At 22.3% G+C, this 17,890-nt stretch overlaps 5 protein-coding genes across 5 annotated transcripts; 2 read left to right on the top strand and 3 right to left on the bottom strand. All coding sequences in view use genetic code 6, as the record gives it.

Annotated features, from left to right (window-relative positions):
• Positions 1-1,421: 1,421 nt before the first annotated feature.
• On the top strand, positions 1,422-5,532 carry TTHERM_00439030 (retinoblastoma-associated-like protein; the record flags this gene model as incomplete). Its single annotated transcript, XM_001017800.3, has 10 exons — positions 1,422-1,547; positions 1,676-2,039; positions 2,200-2,298; positions 2,447-2,553; positions 2,725-3,294; positions 3,352-3,491; positions 3,545-3,911; positions 4,020-4,259; positions 4,328-4,994; positions 5,048-5,532. The coding sequence occupies 10 exons, from the start codon at positions 1,422-1,424 to the stop codon at positions 5,530-5,532; spliced, it is 3,165 nt and encodes a 1,054-aa protein (XP_001017800.2).
• A 1,313-nt stretch (positions 5,533-6,845) lies between these two features.
• On the bottom strand, positions 6,846-9,248 carry TTHERM_00439040 (hypothetical protein; the record flags this gene model as incomplete). The annotated part of the gene is made up of 5 exons (XM_001017801.1): positions 6,846-7,213; positions 7,277-7,738; positions 7,792-8,026; positions 8,093-8,908; positions 9,006-9,248. 5 exons carry the CDS (start codon positions 9,246-9,248, stop codon positions 6,846-6,848), a joined length of 2,124 nt encoding a protein of 707 aa, XP_001017801.1.
• An 815-nt stretch (positions 9,249-10,063) lies between these two features.
• Positions 10,064-10,582, bottom strand: TTHERM_00439050 (stanniocalcin family protein; the record flags this gene model as incomplete). The annotated part of the gene is made up of 1 exon (XM_001017802.1): positions 10,064-10,582. One exon carries the CDS (start codon positions 10,580-10,582, stop codon positions 10,064-10,066), a length of 519 nt encoding a protein of 172 aa, XP_001017802.1.
• Positions 10,583-12,318: 1,736 nt separating this feature from the next.
• TTHERM_00439070 (protozoan/cyanobacterial globin family protein) lies at positions 12,319-12,886 on the top strand (the record flags this gene model as incomplete). The annotated part of the gene is made up of 2 exons (XM_001017804.1): positions 12,319-12,644; positions 12,706-12,886. The coding sequence occupies 2 exons, from the start codon at positions 12,319-12,321 to the stop codon at positions 12,884-12,886; spliced, it is 507 nt and encodes a 168-aa protein (XP_001017804.1).
• A 1,324-nt stretch (positions 12,887-14,210) lies between these two features.
• Positions 14,211-17,756, bottom strand: TTHERM_00439080 (transmembrane protein, putative). Its single transcript, XM_001017805.2, has 7 exons — positions 17,483-17,756; positions 17,319-17,401; positions 17,028-17,259; positions 16,479-16,946; positions 15,892-16,331; positions 15,280-15,838; positions 14,211-15,228 (listed from the first exon to the last, which is right to left on the bottom strand). Exons 1-7 carry the CDS (start codon positions 17,599-17,601, stop codon positions 14,424-14,426), a joined length of 2,706 nt encoding a protein of 901 aa, XP_001017805.2. The 5' UTR covers positions 17,602-17,756; the 3' UTR covers positions 14,211-14,423.
• Between the last annotated feature and the right edge of the window lie 134 nt (positions 17,757-17,890).

Genomic DNA, 17,890 nt, shown 5'->3' with positions numbered 1-17,890 from the left:
TAAATACTTCTATATAATATTCTAATTTAATTAAAATCACCAATATTATCTTTTTTTAATTAAAATACAAAGATTTTTATAATTTTTTTGTAAATTGCACAATTAAAAATAATAATAATTATTTTAAGCCTAAAAAATCTTAAAGATTATTAAAATTTTACTAAACAATTTTGTATTAAACTAATAAAATTGATAAAATAAATCATAATTTTAAAATTATTTTATAAAAATTTTAAATTAATCCTCATTAATTTTTTTCAAAATTATTTGTTTTAGCTTAATTTATTACTATTTAGATTGTTTTGAGCTATTAAATCACTATCAGTAAAAAGACAAATTGTTCAAAATACTATTTATTTAATCATAATAAAACATTTTTCATAATTAACTTGAAATCTATTTTTTATTAAATATTTTATTTATTTTTGATAATTTTATAATTATTTGTTAAAACATAGTAGAATTAAATAAATTCATTATTTAACCATTTATAATCAATTAAATAACAAATAGAAAAAAATATATTCAGAATGTTAAAAAAAAGGAATATTTAATAATTATCTAAATAAATAAAATATTGCACTATTATTAAAGCCAATTAATTTTTATTTAATTAAATTAAAAAATATTTTAACTGATTTTATAAAAAATAAATTATCATAAAAAACAAATTATTAAATTTCATGCTAAATTTTAAATAAAATAAATATTTTAAATATCAATTTTATTTTATTTTATAAATATAAAAATTTAAAAGGCGGGAAATAATTTGTTGAAGACTGAAAAATGAATACAAAAAATACATCTGAGTTAAAAATGTGATTGTGTGTAAATGAATAAAAAATTGAGCCTACCAAATGATATTGTTTGTATTTTTAGATTTTAAAATTAAATTTTTGAAATTTGAAAACGTTATAGGATATAAGATATCATAATCATCATGAAGCAGGTATTCAATATTAAATGTAAATTTGATTTGATTTGATTTCTAATGAATTAATATATACTTGATCAAAAGAGTGTTTGTTATTTATTAGTTTATTTACATATATATCTTTTAATTAATAATAAAGTATAATAAATAGATAGGAAAATCAAATAAAAGGTAAGAAATAATTGAAATACTCTAAAAAGCAATTAAATTTTGAAAGAAAAGATTTATTTGTTTAATTTATTCATCAACTAATAAATATTTAGAAACAAAGAGATAAATAAATAAAATACACACACATAATTACTATAGCTAGTAGCTAATCTTAGTTTATAAAATTAAAAGGAATCTAAAACATTTTACTTAAAAAAAGGAATTTAAAAAGTTTTATTATTGAATAAACGCTTCACCCCTACTAGCTGCATACAAATTAGGCTATATATAGGTTATATTTATTTCAATCGAGTAAAAACCCAACACATTCACATAAATGGAAATTACTGAACTTGCTTAATAAGAGATTAAAAAAATTGTCTCTTCTTTAAATTATCCGCAACAACTATGCGATCTAGCATTCTTTTAATTTCAAGATTACATGAAAAAGACAAAATACTTCGTACTATTTATTTATTTCCTTTGATTTTGTTTCATAGCTATTTTAAAATATGGTGATAATAATTATAACAACACCGCAATACTATTATAGAGTACAAAGAATATTAATTATTACATAATTTAAATTAGGTAAGTGAAGAAAAGCTAAATACTATTTTGAAATGTGCTTTGCTCATTGTTATAAAAACTTTAAAACATTAATTCAATTAAAATAGCTTCCCTACTTCTCTGTCTTATATTATCTAAGACCAAACTGAGAAGATGGATGAAATTATGATAACACTAAAGGAATGGACAACTTTTGGATAGATTTACGAAGAAGCAAGATAAGAAATAGTGCAAATAGTAGAATCTTTCTCATATATGCTTACTATATTTAATAAATTTGAAAAAGTGTTTCGCCACTTCTAATTTGAAGAGCAAAATATGCAATAAAAAAAATACAATAAATAACTAAAGCATATTTGTTGGCTTTTATTAATAATCACTAAATGTAATAAGATTTGCAAATTAATTAAATATTTATTTATTTCCTTCAAATTAAAGATGTTCTATGCAATCTTTGAATTTAAAAAAGACCGCCAAATATTCACAATTTTAATATGCAACATAAATCTATGATTTAACGAATATTTATTTAAATAATCCAATAGAATAGCACGAAACTGTAATAGAGACCACTTTGCTTATTCCAGCTGTATTCCAATTTCTATTGAAAGGTGCTTAGCGCTTCACTACTGGCTAATTCTTGGGTAATTATTTTTATTTATTTATTTCTCTTTTTGAATTTAGCAATTCGTTGAGAAAAAACACAACATAATTTAAAATTTTTTTCAAATTAATTAAACTTAAAATTTTTTATTAATAATTTCAAAAAATTTTAAACTAAAAAAAAAATAGAATAAACTAAAGGAAATGAAAAATAAGAACTTTTGAAGCTTTTCCAAGTTTAAGACATTGAATAATATGAAGCTACAGTTAGCAGATTTGTCAATGCTTTAAAACCAGTAATATTTAAATATCTTTGCAAATAAATATTTATATTTCAAGTAAATTAAAAAAAAAATCCAAATAACTAACTAATTAAATTAGGAATAAAAAAAATGATAAAGAAAATTTTAATTCAATTTTAAGATCATTAAAATAAATAATGTGCTAATTTTAATTTATTAAAAAAGATTTGCGACTCAAATTTATTATAGTGTGATGGTGATATATTCTAAATATTCGGACCAAAATTAATTGAATCTAATATAGAAAATTTAAGCAGTTATTATACAAGTAATATAATGATTGATTTGGATCTGCAATATTTTGTTATTGATAAGAAAAGAGCTTGCAATCCAAATAATTTTACTCCTTTCAGTAGATAAGGAGTCAATAATAAGTAAGCAGCACCTTTTCCATTAGAAAAATATGGACTTTTAAATACATCAAATAGCTCTATTTCTTCTTCAAGCAACTCATCTTCTTCAGTTGCAAAAAAGTAAGAGTAAACAAATCCTTAAACTCATTTAGATAGTAAAGCTAAATATGCTTCATAAAGGCTTCTTAATTATGATATGGTAGAATCATTAAGTGAATCTAAATCAATATAAGATTTCAAAGTCTCAAATCTTAATGTTACTTCCCCTTACATAGTTAAATAGTAATCATCACTGAGTAGAGCAGCTGCTACACCAACAAGTAATGCTATGGAAATGTATAACTGGCTACTTTCTAGAAAAAATATTAACAGTTGCTCAACAGTAAATTAATTTATTTTCATTATATTTTTTATTAATTATTATTTTTAATTTACAAAGGGAAGCATTGCTTTAGAACTGAAAAAGAAAATTGAAAATTTGGACGTTTGGCTAGATGATTAAATAAACAAATTAATTGAATTCGAAAATAAGTAGCAATAAGAGTAAAGAAAGGAATAGATTTAATCATTATTTTATAGGTAAAAAAATATTTTATTAGCGTATTTGAGCTTTTTTTTTAAATAAAAAATAGAATCTTAAACGAGTATTACAATGAGGAGAAATCTGTTAATTTAAATGTTTAAAAAGGTGTTTTAGTTTGTGCTTGCGAATCTGTTTACTTTATCCTTAATGTATCCTATATAGACTTTTAAAAGTTAGTTCATTTTATTGATATTAATTGGTTTGAGTTATGGAAGATTATGGATTTCATCATGAGATTAGATCAAACTATGCCTGTTTCTTTAAAGGCTCACATTCTAGACTTAGAGGTAAAGATAGTATCTTATTATTCTTGGAGATAAGATTCTTAGCTTTTATAGTTTGTAAAAGCTTATATTTAAGATACAGAATAAGCTAAAAAGCTACTTGATGATCGCTAATAAGGCAGTGCTATTGAGGTAATTCTTTTTGATGTTTAATAATTATATTAAAGAAAAAAAAAAATTAAAACAAATCAAAGATTTTATTTTGATTAAAATTAATTAAAATTTTAATATATTTTAAAGAAATTCTTCAGGAGAGTCTTACACTAGTGTGCTTATACTATTAATCAAGTTTGTAGTGCATTAAAATTAAATGACAAAATAAGTGAAGCTGTATGGAGGATTATGAAACATATTTTAGCCAATTAATCAGATATCCTTCTTGGAAGACATATTGATCAATTAGTGATTTGCTCTATCTATATCATGTGCAAGCTTTTTAAATCTGAAACTATTTTCAAATAGATCTTAAATAAATATGAAGTAATTTATCAAGAAAAATTTAAAAGCCCGAATGTTTATGCTTATTATATTTATTATTTTAAATAAAGGAATTAAATTCTCATAATAAGGCTATGATGAGAGAGCTAATTTATGCAATGCCTATTGCTCCTAACAAGCTAGATACTATAGTATCATACTATAATAATGTTTACCTAGGCTTTGTTAAAGAAGCTGCCGTTTAAATTTATAAAAGTTTAAAGGATGAGTTTTAAATTTCTGAAATATCCTCTCCTTAAAGCAATCATAAATAAAGTAAGAGTGAAATAATTACAAGGAATCCTGCTATAGCAACTCCTATATTTACTTCACCTTTGAAATCAATTCTACCAAATGACGTTCGTAAATCAATTAGTAAATTACCAAGTCATATGACACCTCAAACACAAATGTTGTACGCATACAATGAATCTCCTTTACTAAAAGAAAATCTTGTAAGTAATCAAAACCTCAGAAGTGTTTATTCAAAGAAAATGATTAATTTTGATGCTGAAATAAACCCTACATAAAATCAATAAAACCCCTAATACTAATTTACTAGTAATGCCCAACAATAACTTTCAACAGTAATATAAAATGTAGCTAAAAATGGATAATCATACTATGGTTTCTAAGCCTAAAACACATCAACTTTCTCAAAATATATTAAACCAAATATGGATAGCATAACAGAATCTTAACAAGAAAATCAAACATCCAACTTCATTCCTCATAAATGTAATTTTTTTAAGACTATTTATTTATTTTAATAACAAAATTTTATATTTTAGTTAAAAAAGCAACAGAACAATAGTAATAATAACAATAATTACCTTTAATGAAGCGTAATCTGTTTTCTCAAAGGTAGAATACTGAAGGTGATTAATCAGACGTGACCAATAATTCTATAATATCATGTTAGAGTACACCTAGAGTGATATCAAACAACTAAAATAATTCTAATATTCAAATTTAACAACCTCCTTAATCATAGAATCCTGATCATTAATAAAACAACTTGAGTTTCTTAAAAAATTTTACAAAGCAATCATAGTATTAATATAATTAGATAATATCCCCTACCAAACAACCACAATAATTAACTTCCCCTTTCAACTAATAAAAACTTGTATCACCAAATAGTCATTCATAATTACCTTTACAATAAATACCTTAATAAAAAATAACCTCATGGAAAAACCAAACAAAGAATGTCTAAACTTAAATAAAATAATAAACAAATATCCTAGAAGCTTTTAACAAGAAAAAAGTTTGACTTTAAAAACGAACAAACAAACAAACACTAAAATATTTAGTGCAATAGTTAGTTAGTTAGTTATTAAATTTTTATCTTAATATTTTGAATCTAAAATTTGCTAATTTTGTAATACAAATTTTTAAATAAAGTGAAGTTAAATTTTACCACAAATAATATCAATAAAACTAGAACAAACCAATAAAGGTGTAATTAATTAAATAAAAATAAAGTATATCATATTTATTGAGCATTAACTAAGATCATCTAAATTTATAAGTAAAGAACAATAAAAAATAAACTCTGTATTGCCTGTATTATTTATAATTATATTTTCAATTATAATTTTACAAAAAATTTTTATTATAAATTAACTTATTTTATATAAAATGTTATATGGATGGATATCAACATTATTAACAAATAAGAGTTAAAAAATTTCTAACAAGTATTTAATAAGTTAATGCTTGACGTATAAATAAATATTCTTTTATTTTTTGATTTTTTTAATTATTTATTTAAACTATATATTGAGAAAATGTGTAAAAAATTACTATAGGTAAAGGGTTAAAGTGGAGAGTAGGACATTTAGCTATTTTGGAAGCTACCATCTAGGCCTATATTGTTATTACTAATTAAAATTTACAAATATACTTAAATAAATATTCTTTTATTTTTTGATTTTTTTAATTATTTATTTAAACTATAAATTGAGAAAATGTGTAAAGATTACGGCTAAAAATACTACATAAATTTTACAAAGCTTTATGTAAATATTTTATTTAAATTTTCCTACTATGTGAATTAAATTTAAACAATAAATATACCATAAAGACTCATTTATTAAGGAACATCTTAATCTATTTAAAGCTCATCATAAAGGTCTTAAACTCAAAATATAATAAAGGTTTGTAAAAGGGGATGGGTGTTATTTGTAAGAATTTACAATAATGATATATTTGACTACTCTATCAATCAAATATCTATTTAATTATAAAGTACTAATTTAATAAATAATCTATAGAGTTTTGTTCACTAATTCCACCTTAAATTTAAATTTGACTAATGATTAAAAAATAAAATTTGACTAACAAGTAACAATTGATTATTTTATATTTTGCCAAACAAATTTATATTTAAAAAAATAAATTTAATTGATAAAAATAAATATTTTTTTGCTTATTAATATGTAAAAGTTAAACTAAAAGATATGACCCTTTAACATATTTTTACATATTGCTATGCTCGTTATTACATAGAAATAATATGAAATAAAATTATACTATTGCAATTTTTAGTTTAAACTTTTATTTTTTTTTATATAGATAGTTCTTTCACAATTTTGTGACACTGGCATTTTATTTCTTGCTTTTTTTTTAAGCAGCCTTTTATTTTTCTAAACTATTAAGATACTCTGATAGTTCTTTTTCTTATTTAAGAAGCTATGAGTACTCACTATTAAGATCAGCATTCTTTTTATCATATTCTTCTTTTTTTTATTTTTGCTTTTAAAGCTCATTTTCTAAGTTATCTAATTAATCCTTAAAGTCTACTTCAATTTTGTTAATATCTGAATTTAATTATTCTAAGTCATTGAAAACTTTATTTCTTTCGACCTAAGCTACATCATATTCTTACTGTAAATTATTCAATTCGGCTAATAATTCATTCTTTCGCAACTCAAATTTAGCATTGTTTTAATCTATATTAATTTTTATTTATTTATTAGAATAATACTTAATTATTTATTTTAATATTTTTTTACCTATCAAGTCTTTCTTTTTTTGTATTGCTGCCCTTTAGTCTTAAATTTTTCCATTCAACTCTTGTCTTTTGTGTTCTTCTGTTTTCTTTAAATTTTGGAGCTTATGTTCAAGCTGATTTTTTTGAGTTTCTAATTCATTTATCGCCTTTTCTTACTAATCTAATTTTCTTCTTGCAGCCTCAATCTTTTGCTACTCATATTTTAATCTATATATTTCTGTTCTAATTTTATTTGGTTCACGTTCTTCGAGCTCTTTGTTATTTCTTTATAAAATCTTCTTTATCCTGTTTAAACAACATAGAGATAATCTGTTACCATTTACTTAAAACTCAACAAGAGTTTTGTTTTTTTCTAATATTTCTAATAATATTTTTTCAATCTTCTCAGATATAAAATTATCAATAGCCTTAATAGATTTTATATTCTCAAAGTACTCTATTCTTTCGAGGAAATGCAAAATGCCTATTTAAGTTTAATTTCATTTTTTAAAACTGAAACATTTATTTAATTTTTACCTGCATCAGCAACACGAGAACTGTTAATTTCTATCCTCTAAAGCTTAAGATTCTCAGCTCCTTCTGCTTTATCTGCAATAATCATTAAGCTTTCATCTCCTAAAAGGTTTTTACTTAAATTGAGCACTTTAATATTACTCATAGGAAGAGCTTCTGCCAAATAATTTATACCAATAGGAGTAATTTCATTGAGACTGACATCCAGCTCTTCTAAAACATAATTATCACATAAAACCTTCATTAATTTAAAATAAAAAGTATTAATTAAGATTTATTTTATTCATTTTAATAAAAAAAATACTCTGCTGATAAGCTACAATCCCTCATCTCTTATTCCATTTCCTTTTAAATTTAAAGAAAGTAAATTTCTAGAAAGTAGTAAACCCATAGACAAATCACGTGTACCTGATACAAGTAGCTCATTATATTCAAGATTTAATTTTTTTAGATTAGCATTACTTTCTAAGTATGATTTTAAAGTAGGACCAATACCAGATTTTATATAATTTTTACCTAAATCCAACGACTCTATGTTTGTAGCAGATTTTAAAATGAACTCAGCGCCAGGTGTTTTAAGCTCATTTTCAGCTATAGTTAAATGTTTGAGAGTTCTATTTTATTTTAATGCTGTTCCTATAATCTCACCTCCAGTGATACCTACGTCATTGTCCTATAATCTAATGCTTTCAATATTTTTATTTTATAGAATAACTGCTGCAATGCATTTAGCTCCATCTACTCCAAAGGAATTTTTGCGTATACTTCCTTCTTATACTCCTAAATCTAAACTTTTGAGCACAGCACTTTTACTGAGATCATCTACAATCATTTCTAATCCAGCTTCGCTGATCATATTAGAAGATAAATTTAAGTGTTTAATGCGAGTATTTGCAATAATCGATTTAATTGAGTGCATACCATTATCTGAAATAGCATTATCAGCTAAATTCAAAGAGTCAAATTCTTTCAGCTTTGGATCCTAGAGCAAATTGCTTAAGGTAATCATACAATTTACACCCAAACGCATAGAATATAAGTTTAAGATATTTTTGCTTTTCTTAAGATTAATGCGGTTGAATTCTTCTTTAAAAACTTTAGCTTTTTCTTGTGAAATATGCTAATTTTGAAATTATGAAAAAATAATTACAATTTACTATAAAATAATTGATGACATTTTCTTCAAATTATCTTTCTCAATTTTATTAAATAATTACTTCGCCTGTATCATGGCACCTAGCATTGAATAATTCTGCTTATAATTTATTTTCAAATACCAAAAAGACTGGATTCTTTTAAAAAATGAGAGGTAATTCTCCATTCTCATCTTAAACTCTAATCATTTCTTTTTTTTGTAGTTCTTTTTTCTTCTCATCTTCATTTTGATTGAGCATTTACTTCATATGGCTATTAACTGCCGTCTTAGGTCTAGATAATTTATCTAAACGAGATTCTTTCATATTAGCTAGCTACTTATTTATTATATTTGATCTTTGTGTTCCTTGCTTTTATCAGGTAATTAATATTAAATTTTAAAGTTTTGTAACTTTAACAAAGACTAAACGTTAAATATTTATTAAAAAGTTTATATATAAATTAAAGATTGATAGATAACCTTTGTTAGCTTTTAGCAAAATCAAAAAATTCTGATAACCATCTAATAAATAAATTTATCAAATTTACTACAGTTTTTTAATAATCTTTTAAATTTAAATTACTAATTTATTCTAGTTTAAAAAATAAAAATAATTTTTTTATTTCGTCATCAAAAATTGAAAATTATGATTTTAATTCTGATCAAATAGCCAAATTAAATAAACTATGCTTTGAATTAGTTTAAATTTGTATGATTTATTATGAAATACAAGAACATGTCTGAATAAGTTTTTAGAATGTCATAAAAAATATAATGTTTAAATGAAAATTAATGAATGACCAACGTAAGAATTAGCTATGTTGAAAACTTTGTTGAGTTAACATATTCTTTGATTTCATGAATGGAAAATAAATATTTTAAAATATTTCTTAATTAAGTTTACATTTCCTTCTAAAATGAAAAACATTTACAACACATTCTATTTTTATATATAAAAATAAATTTTATAGTTTTTCTTCTTGTTTAATATGTAGTGGATTACTTAGGATAAAATTATTAAAGGAAAATGCATTTATAAATTTTAATAAAAGATTCAATTCACGTCACTAAAGTGTATTAATAAAATTTCTATATTTCAAATAGATAAATATAAATTTGTACTTTAAATAAATTTTATAATCAAAGTTTAGATTGAAGACATTCATATGCTACGACGGTTACTTACTTGATAGATTAGAGTGACAAGAAATCCATGAATTAGTAAACAGAAGTTAGGGATAAGATGGTAGAATAGATTTCTTAGATATCTGCTTTAGTGAATAATTCGCAGAAACCATTTTCAACATAACATTTAGGGTGAGAATCGAAAGCAATTTTCTTAACATTGTCACAGGTATACTTGCTTTTGTTGACAAGAGTATCCTTCAAAGAGGTTTTAAGGCAAGATAAAGTACCATCGATCCATTTCTTAGCAGGAGCTGAGAAGTTGTTGTACTTTTCAACAAATCTACTACAGTATTTAAAGCCATATCCTACAGGATAGCCATCTGATCCACAGCTATAAGCATTTTCCAAACAGTTAGTGTACCATCCACAATCCTTATTAGATAGACCTTCATTTAAGCAGTATTAGGAATCAAAACAAAGAGCCAATCCTGAAAGAGCAAATATTATCAATAAAGTGTTTTAAATTCTCATTTTTCTCTTAATACTAAATTTTTGTTTTCTTTTCTTTTCTTTAATCAATTTTTTTGAAATATTTAATTTTTTCAAAAGTCTTTTCCTTTTGTTATTAATTCATAGAGTATTATTAATGCTTTAAATCTTTTATTATATTAATGTATAAATTTAAAGTTACTATTATGTTTATTTTATATAAATTATTTTAAAATCCAAACTAACAAATAAATAATGAATAAATAATTTAGTATTTTCAAAGCTTTTAGTTTTTTCCTTTAGCTCCTCTAAGGCAGATATATATTATTCTTTGTGTTTAATTTTAAACTAATATTGGTAAATGATTATAAACATATATTTTTTTTTAATAGAAAATTAATAAATAAGTTAGAAAAGGAAATTAATTTATTAAGATTTTTGTTATTTTTAAGCCTCAATATCTTAAAATTTTTTGTTTGTTTTTGAAAATATTGAATATTTATTAAAATTAAAATCTATTTTTTAAATATGTTTTAATTTTGATTAGAAATAGAAATGTTTTAGATTGATAAAGGAATTGTAGGTATAATATTTAATCTAATAGATAAGATATCATATATTAAAAAGGTGTATAGAGATATTAGCCTTTATTCTAAATTAAATAGAATCATTATTAGAAATACATTTTTTTAATTTATTTTATGATTTAATATAAATTTGTATAATTTATTTTGTTGTTTAAAATTAACGAATTATAAAAATTATTAATTTTCTAAAAAAAATGTTTTTGTCATTTATTGTTTCATTAATAAATTTATTTATATTTATTTTTAAAATTTTTATATTTATAAAAAAAATTGTATGATATTCTTTATTTGTTAATAATTTTTTTTACTTATAATTTTAGAAAATGTTTAAGAGAGTAGTACAAAAGCAAAGAATTATTTTTTTATAGAGTATTTGTAAAATATTTTTTGGTAATTTTATAAATAATTACAAACTATTCTTCAATAGTAATTATTTTAAATTAATATAAATATTTCAAAAATATATAAAATCAAAGATTCTTAGGCTTTGGAATATATGGTATATTGTATAAATTTTTAAATAAAATATGCAGGAATATTACTCAAACTTTTTTATAAGCTGTCTTCATAACTTTAAACATGGAGTCTTAAACAGAAAAAAAGAAGAAAATAAATACAAAGATTATTTAATAAAGTTATGAATGAGTCATTAAAATTTGTATCATAAAGAGATCAAATAATAATTAATTTTTGAATTTAAGAATACTTAATCACTTACTTGCGTTATTTATTTTTAATATTTCTAAGAGATATTTAATTTTAATTAATTCTGATTAAGCTTATTATAATTTAATTAAGCCTTTAAGTATTAGTTGTTATTCAATCTTTTTGATGAACTCATAATTAAATTATCTTTTAATTCATTGTAATCAAATATTCTTAACTAATTTTAATTAATCCAAAAGTTTTTTATTATCTCAGTTAAAGTTTATATCAGAAAGTTAAAGAATATAATTTTCTCTAAACTTTCGTTGATAGCAAATTTAGTTTTTTCTGGATTAATTCTAGTTTTTTAAATTGGGTGTATGACACACATAAGAAGTAAAAAATTACAAATTCTTTCGTATTAATATTATATAATATTATTTAAATATATGATTTTTAAATCTAAAATATTAAATAATAAATAAATAATCCAATTAAAGTTATCTTAAAGAAAATAAAATCAAAGAATTCAATTTTTCCTATAAAATGTCAAATACTGCTGAAGTAATTAACCCTGTAGAGCTTGGTAATGCTGTAAAAATAGCTGTTGGTGCTATTACTGCTGGACTTTTCACCTATTACTTTTATACCAAGTACACAAAAAAGAGTGCTGGAGCTTAGATTTGCCCAATGAAGAAGTCTTTAAATGCTAGACTTGGAGGTGATGAAGTAGTTGCTAAAGCTACTAAAAGTTTTTATGCTAAGGTCTTGAAGGATGAGACTTTGAAGCCTTTCTTCAAAAATGTTGATATGGCCAAACAAACAAAGAAATAGACTGACTTCAATATCTTTGCTTTTGGTGGCTCTGAAAAGTAATTCAAATTAAAATATTTAAATTTACCAAATTAACTAAATTACTAAATAAATAAATAGGTGGTATGGCAGAAAATTAACTGAAGTTCATAAGTACATGGGAGTATCTAATGCTAATTTCGATAAAGTAGGTGAGTATTTTTCTGAAAGTTTAAGAGAATTAGGTGTTTCTGAAGATCTTATAAGAGAAGTTGAATAATGCAATGAAAAATATCGTTCTGTAGTAGTTACAATATAATGATTAAAAAGAATATAAAAAAAATTAATTAGATCATATAATGATATGTAAAAAACTATCTATTTTATAATATATATTAAATTGTATAAATATGATCTCTTAATTTAATTCAATATCATTTTAGTTATAATTCCCTCTTTTAATCCAATAAAATATTCTTTGTCATTAATTTATATTGCCAATCTCTTATTTTCTCCAAAAAATTATTTTTTAACCCATTAAATATTTTTAGGATTCTAAAATAAATATTTCCCAATTTATTTTTAATTTTTAACTTAAGTAGAGATAATTGCTTATAATTTAACTAAATTTTTAAGATCATTCAAGAAGAAAGTAAAATTTAAATATATAATTAACCTTAAAAAATTTTGATGTGTAATTTGTCTAAAGATAATTTGATGAAATGAAATAAATTAATGAAATTACATACTGAATTATTTGATCTTTTAGAAAAATAACATTATTTTAATCAATGCAATATGCATCAGAATTTAAAAGTTTCCTTTCAAGATATTTATCCAAATATAAATTTAACACATTTTAATTACTATAAATAAAATATTTTCATAGAAAATGTAAAATTGTAAAAGATTAAATATATATTTTTATAACATATAAATATTTTAATTTGTTTAATATCATTTAAAATTATCAATTTGCCCACTTACTTTTTCATTTTATCTAATTATCAGAATTCATTAAATTTTTTTATCAAATAAAAAAAATTGGTTCATTTTAATTAATCAGCAAAATACGCAAACAATTTTTTTTTAATTAGTTCTAGAAATAAAAATAACTAAATATACCTTCTTAATGATCAATATTAATTTCATAGTTTATTTGCAATTTGAAATTACAAAATATGTGAGAAATATAATCCAAGAAACCAAAATCTATCTGCTACTTAATTTAATTTCTCTCTAAAAAATTAATGGCACAAAATTTGAGATTAACTAAATAAATTTTCATTTATTTTTTACAAATTGCCCATCACAGACATGGTAAATGGTTGGCATTTAAATTTTATTTTCAACATTTTTCAATATCAAAAATATTTTATTACATAATTTTATATCATTTTTCAAAAGAAATTTTTCTAATTTTTCATAAACACCACTCAAAAATTTTTATCTTTTTTAAATTAATTTTACTTCAAAATAAAAATTAATTGAAACAAAATGATAAATCGTTTGATGTAATTTTTAAGTATTTATTTATCTTAAGTAGACATTGATTAATTTTTTAGTTAAATCTATTGATTTAATCAAAAATTACTTTTTCTTCATTAATTTAGTTCTAATATTTGAGATAAGATATTAAGTTAGTTAGCCAGTTACATTTTAAAAATATTTTAAAACTGTAGATATAATAAATACATTTAATATACAGAAATTATATTTATATTATATGTATGAAATCTTGAAAATTTTTTTATTTAAAGTTTTATTTATTATAATTAATAAATAATCTATATTTTTACTTTAAAATTTAAATAAATAAATAATGGTATTTTATTCAATAAAATTTTAGTTTTTAAGTTTCATCTTTTTGTTGATTTATTTGAGGAATATTGCTTATGAGAATCTAAATCATATATTTGTGGTTACTCCTTTTTTTCATCATCCCTAAAAGTGAGCACTTCAACAGTTAGATCATTATCTTTTATTACCAAAGTCTAATGTTGATTAAAGAACTAATCAACTAATTACTTTTAATGTTCGATAACTTTCCTTTTCTATTTATTTTCTTACTTTAATTGAGATGAGTTTTATCTTTCTAAATCTTCTAAAAGCTTTTTTGCAGATGGTTGCACTCGGTATGAAGGATTTTCATAATTAAAGTCTTTTTCGATATCTTCTTGATTTTCTAAAATAAACGAGTTAAGCTTATTTAAGCCTGTTTATGACCTCTTGATATTTCTTATAAACATGTGTTCTTTACCTTTGTGTTCATATTATACTGATGAATTCAAACCATCTTTTGATATTATTCCGTTTTAATTGTTACCTATATTTTGATTAGTGATATCAATAACAGTTTCTGATTTTTATTTTTATGGAGATGGTAACTCATCTAATCCCATGAAATTATTGTGCTTTAGCTTTAGCCTACTCTCATTTTGATTTTCACCTTACACTTTAGATTTCTATTTTTTTAAGTGATGAAATTAATCGTAATATTATTTATTCGTTCCATTATGTAAAATATCATCTTCATAATCATCATCTTCTTCTAAATTTATTAAAGGTAAACTATTTTAATTTCCCAAGTTGGATTTTTTAATCTAAGAACTAAATAATTGCCCTTCTCCTTGTTAATTTTTAGACTGCTTAACGATGTTGAATCTTTTTCATAGTAACTAATAAATATTTAACACAAATAAAATTAAATTTTACCTAAATCTATTTTTCTTTTCTTGTTCAGTTTAATAAAGCATCCCAAGTGGCAAAGATCCATCATGAGAATTGTTTGCAAGTATTTATCCATGGATAGAACTCAAATCTGCATTAGGAGGTTGAATAGAAGAAAGCATTCTTATTAATCCAACACCCTCTTAATTATTTTAATGTTTTCTATTTAATGTTTAAAAGAATATTGAGTTATTATCTTTCTAACTTTATCCAAATTTAAGTCTAAAATAATCATGTAAAGGAGTCAGTTCAATTCCATCTTAATTTGTTGGCATTAAAGAATCAAAAGCACTACCTTAATTACAAGCATCATCTGGATTTTTAATGTAGCCTTTAAATCTATTAGGGTTTCTCAATGCCATACTTCTACTGCTGTTAAAACTATCATTTATTGAAGAATTCAGTTTCTTAAAATTGGTAAAATCTACTTTTTTAGATTTTTCATAGGCTTATTTAATTTAATCCATATTTATTTATCTATCATCTAATAAATGTTCTACTAATGGATCTATACCGTGTTCGTCTCTTTTAGCAACATCCTACTCTAAATATAATTAATTAATTTTAATTAATCAATTGCAAAAGTAATTTGAATACCTAGATTTTTTTGAGCTTTACATAGCTCATCATCAACTAATACTCCACAATCATGAGCTCTTTTATATGAGACATACTCTATAATCCCTTCTTATTTTGCTTCTTTATAATAGACTGGATGATATTTTTTATAATAAGAAAGAAGAAGCTTCCTCAGAATCCATATTAGAGGCAGAAGCCAAATAATTAAGAAAAGGCCCCAAAGATCATAATAAGTTATACCATGAAAGAACCTAATATAATCAGCTGGTGTAGCCTAACACATCTACCCAGATTTAGTTTAGTAGCTTCTAGCTCTTTCTTAAACACTTTTTTTATTTAGAACTTAGAGTAAAGCTGAATCTATTTGCTATATTAAGGTATCAGGAACACTTAAATTATAAACCAATCCATCAAATTAATTATAAGGAAGACCAATCATGTGCATATCTCCATTACATCTAAAATAGGTTAATAGTAAATAATTTTATATCTTTTATTTAGATTTTATTAAAAGAATTCAAAAGCTTAAAATAAAAAATCTATAATTTGAAAATTTAATTTAAACAAGAGTAAAAGATTAACTTTGAATAAAAATATATTATTACAAATAAGATAGTAGAGTTAATCCTTAGTACTCTTTGTGAATAGTGAACTAGGTTCTTTATGTGTCATAATAATTTAAAAACTCAGAAGAAGTATTGTTGAAGATTTTATAATCAAATTCTTTTGCATTAATTTTATCTACTATTAAAGAAGCTTTAGAATCCCCATAAATTGTATAAATATCTTTCCCATTCAGTTACGAATATTCAAATATTTCACTTGCTTGGTTTTCAAGTAAATAGTAAATAAATACAGCTATTCCAAACAAGAATACCAATCCACTCAAAAAATAAAAACCATATTGAATCGATTTTGCCTTCGCGTGTGAAATAAGAGGTTCTCTATTTAAGAAAAATGAGGAAGAAACAATAAATGCATACTCTAGCCACCCTAATCGTTATGAGTCTGCATGTTTGAGAGCATAATAAGTAGCTATAAAACTAACTCCTATTAGGAACATAATATAAGCTCTAATTATTTCAAAATTAGAAATTATTAAAAAACATTTTATATCTAAACTGTTAAATGAAATGTCAATTTTAAATATTTACTTGAAAGTAAATGTAAAATAATTAGCTGTATATCTTGTATGCTAAAGGACTACATAATAACCTGAAAATATTGGCTAGGAGTATTTAAAGCCTTAAGCTAAATTTTTAGACGAAATTCCTGATTAATCAATACCTATTTAAAATGTTGTATTTTTAAGAAAGCTTAGATTTTAAATAGAGCTAGTCAGTTCTTAAAAATTCCTTTCGCAGGTAAAAGAGTAGTCCTTATTTTCTAATTTCATTTTTGAAATATATTTATAAATATAGATTACTTTAAATATTTTTAAATACCTTAATAATTTAAATAACTTAAAGCTTCTCTAACTATTTCGATTTCGATCCCTGTTATCTGCAATGATTGAGTATCTGGTTAGCTATATTTGCATAATTAAAAATATATTAATTTTTTATTTGTGAGTTTGAATAGTTTTGGAGTAAATTATTTGATTTTCTACCAAATTACTGCTGGATAATATGGCTAGACTATAAACTATATTTTAGTTTGGTATGAAAGCTCAACTAAGCTTGTTAAAATAAGTATTTGGACAGCTAAAAGAGAACTAAAAAACTTCATTTTAAAAACTATCTACTGACTACAAAATATTTAGTACTTATGCTTCACTTTTTTGTTGCTAATCCTTTTTATTATAAATGACTATACACTATCAGCACTTAATTAAAAAAAATTAGATATATTTAATAACCTTTATTTAAATGAAGCCTTTAAATATAATAATAATAATAATAAATTCATGGTATTTATTTTGATTTTTTGATATTAACTAAATCCATTGATAAGCATGCTAAGATTTTTTTGTTTTGAATGCTAAATGCGCAAATAAATAACCAATCATTTTAAAATA

This window comes from Tetrahymena thermophila (assembly GCF_000189635.1).
Source record: "Tetrahymena thermophila SB210 genomic scaffold scf_8254607, whole genome shotgun sequence".
Classification (NCBI taxonomy): domain Eukaryota; phylum Ciliophora; class Oligohymenophorea; order Hymenostomatida; family Tetrahymenidae; genus Tetrahymena; species Tetrahymena thermophila.
Note: the sequence above shows the minus strand (reverse complement) of the source record. Positions and strands in the feature narration are given on the sequence as shown.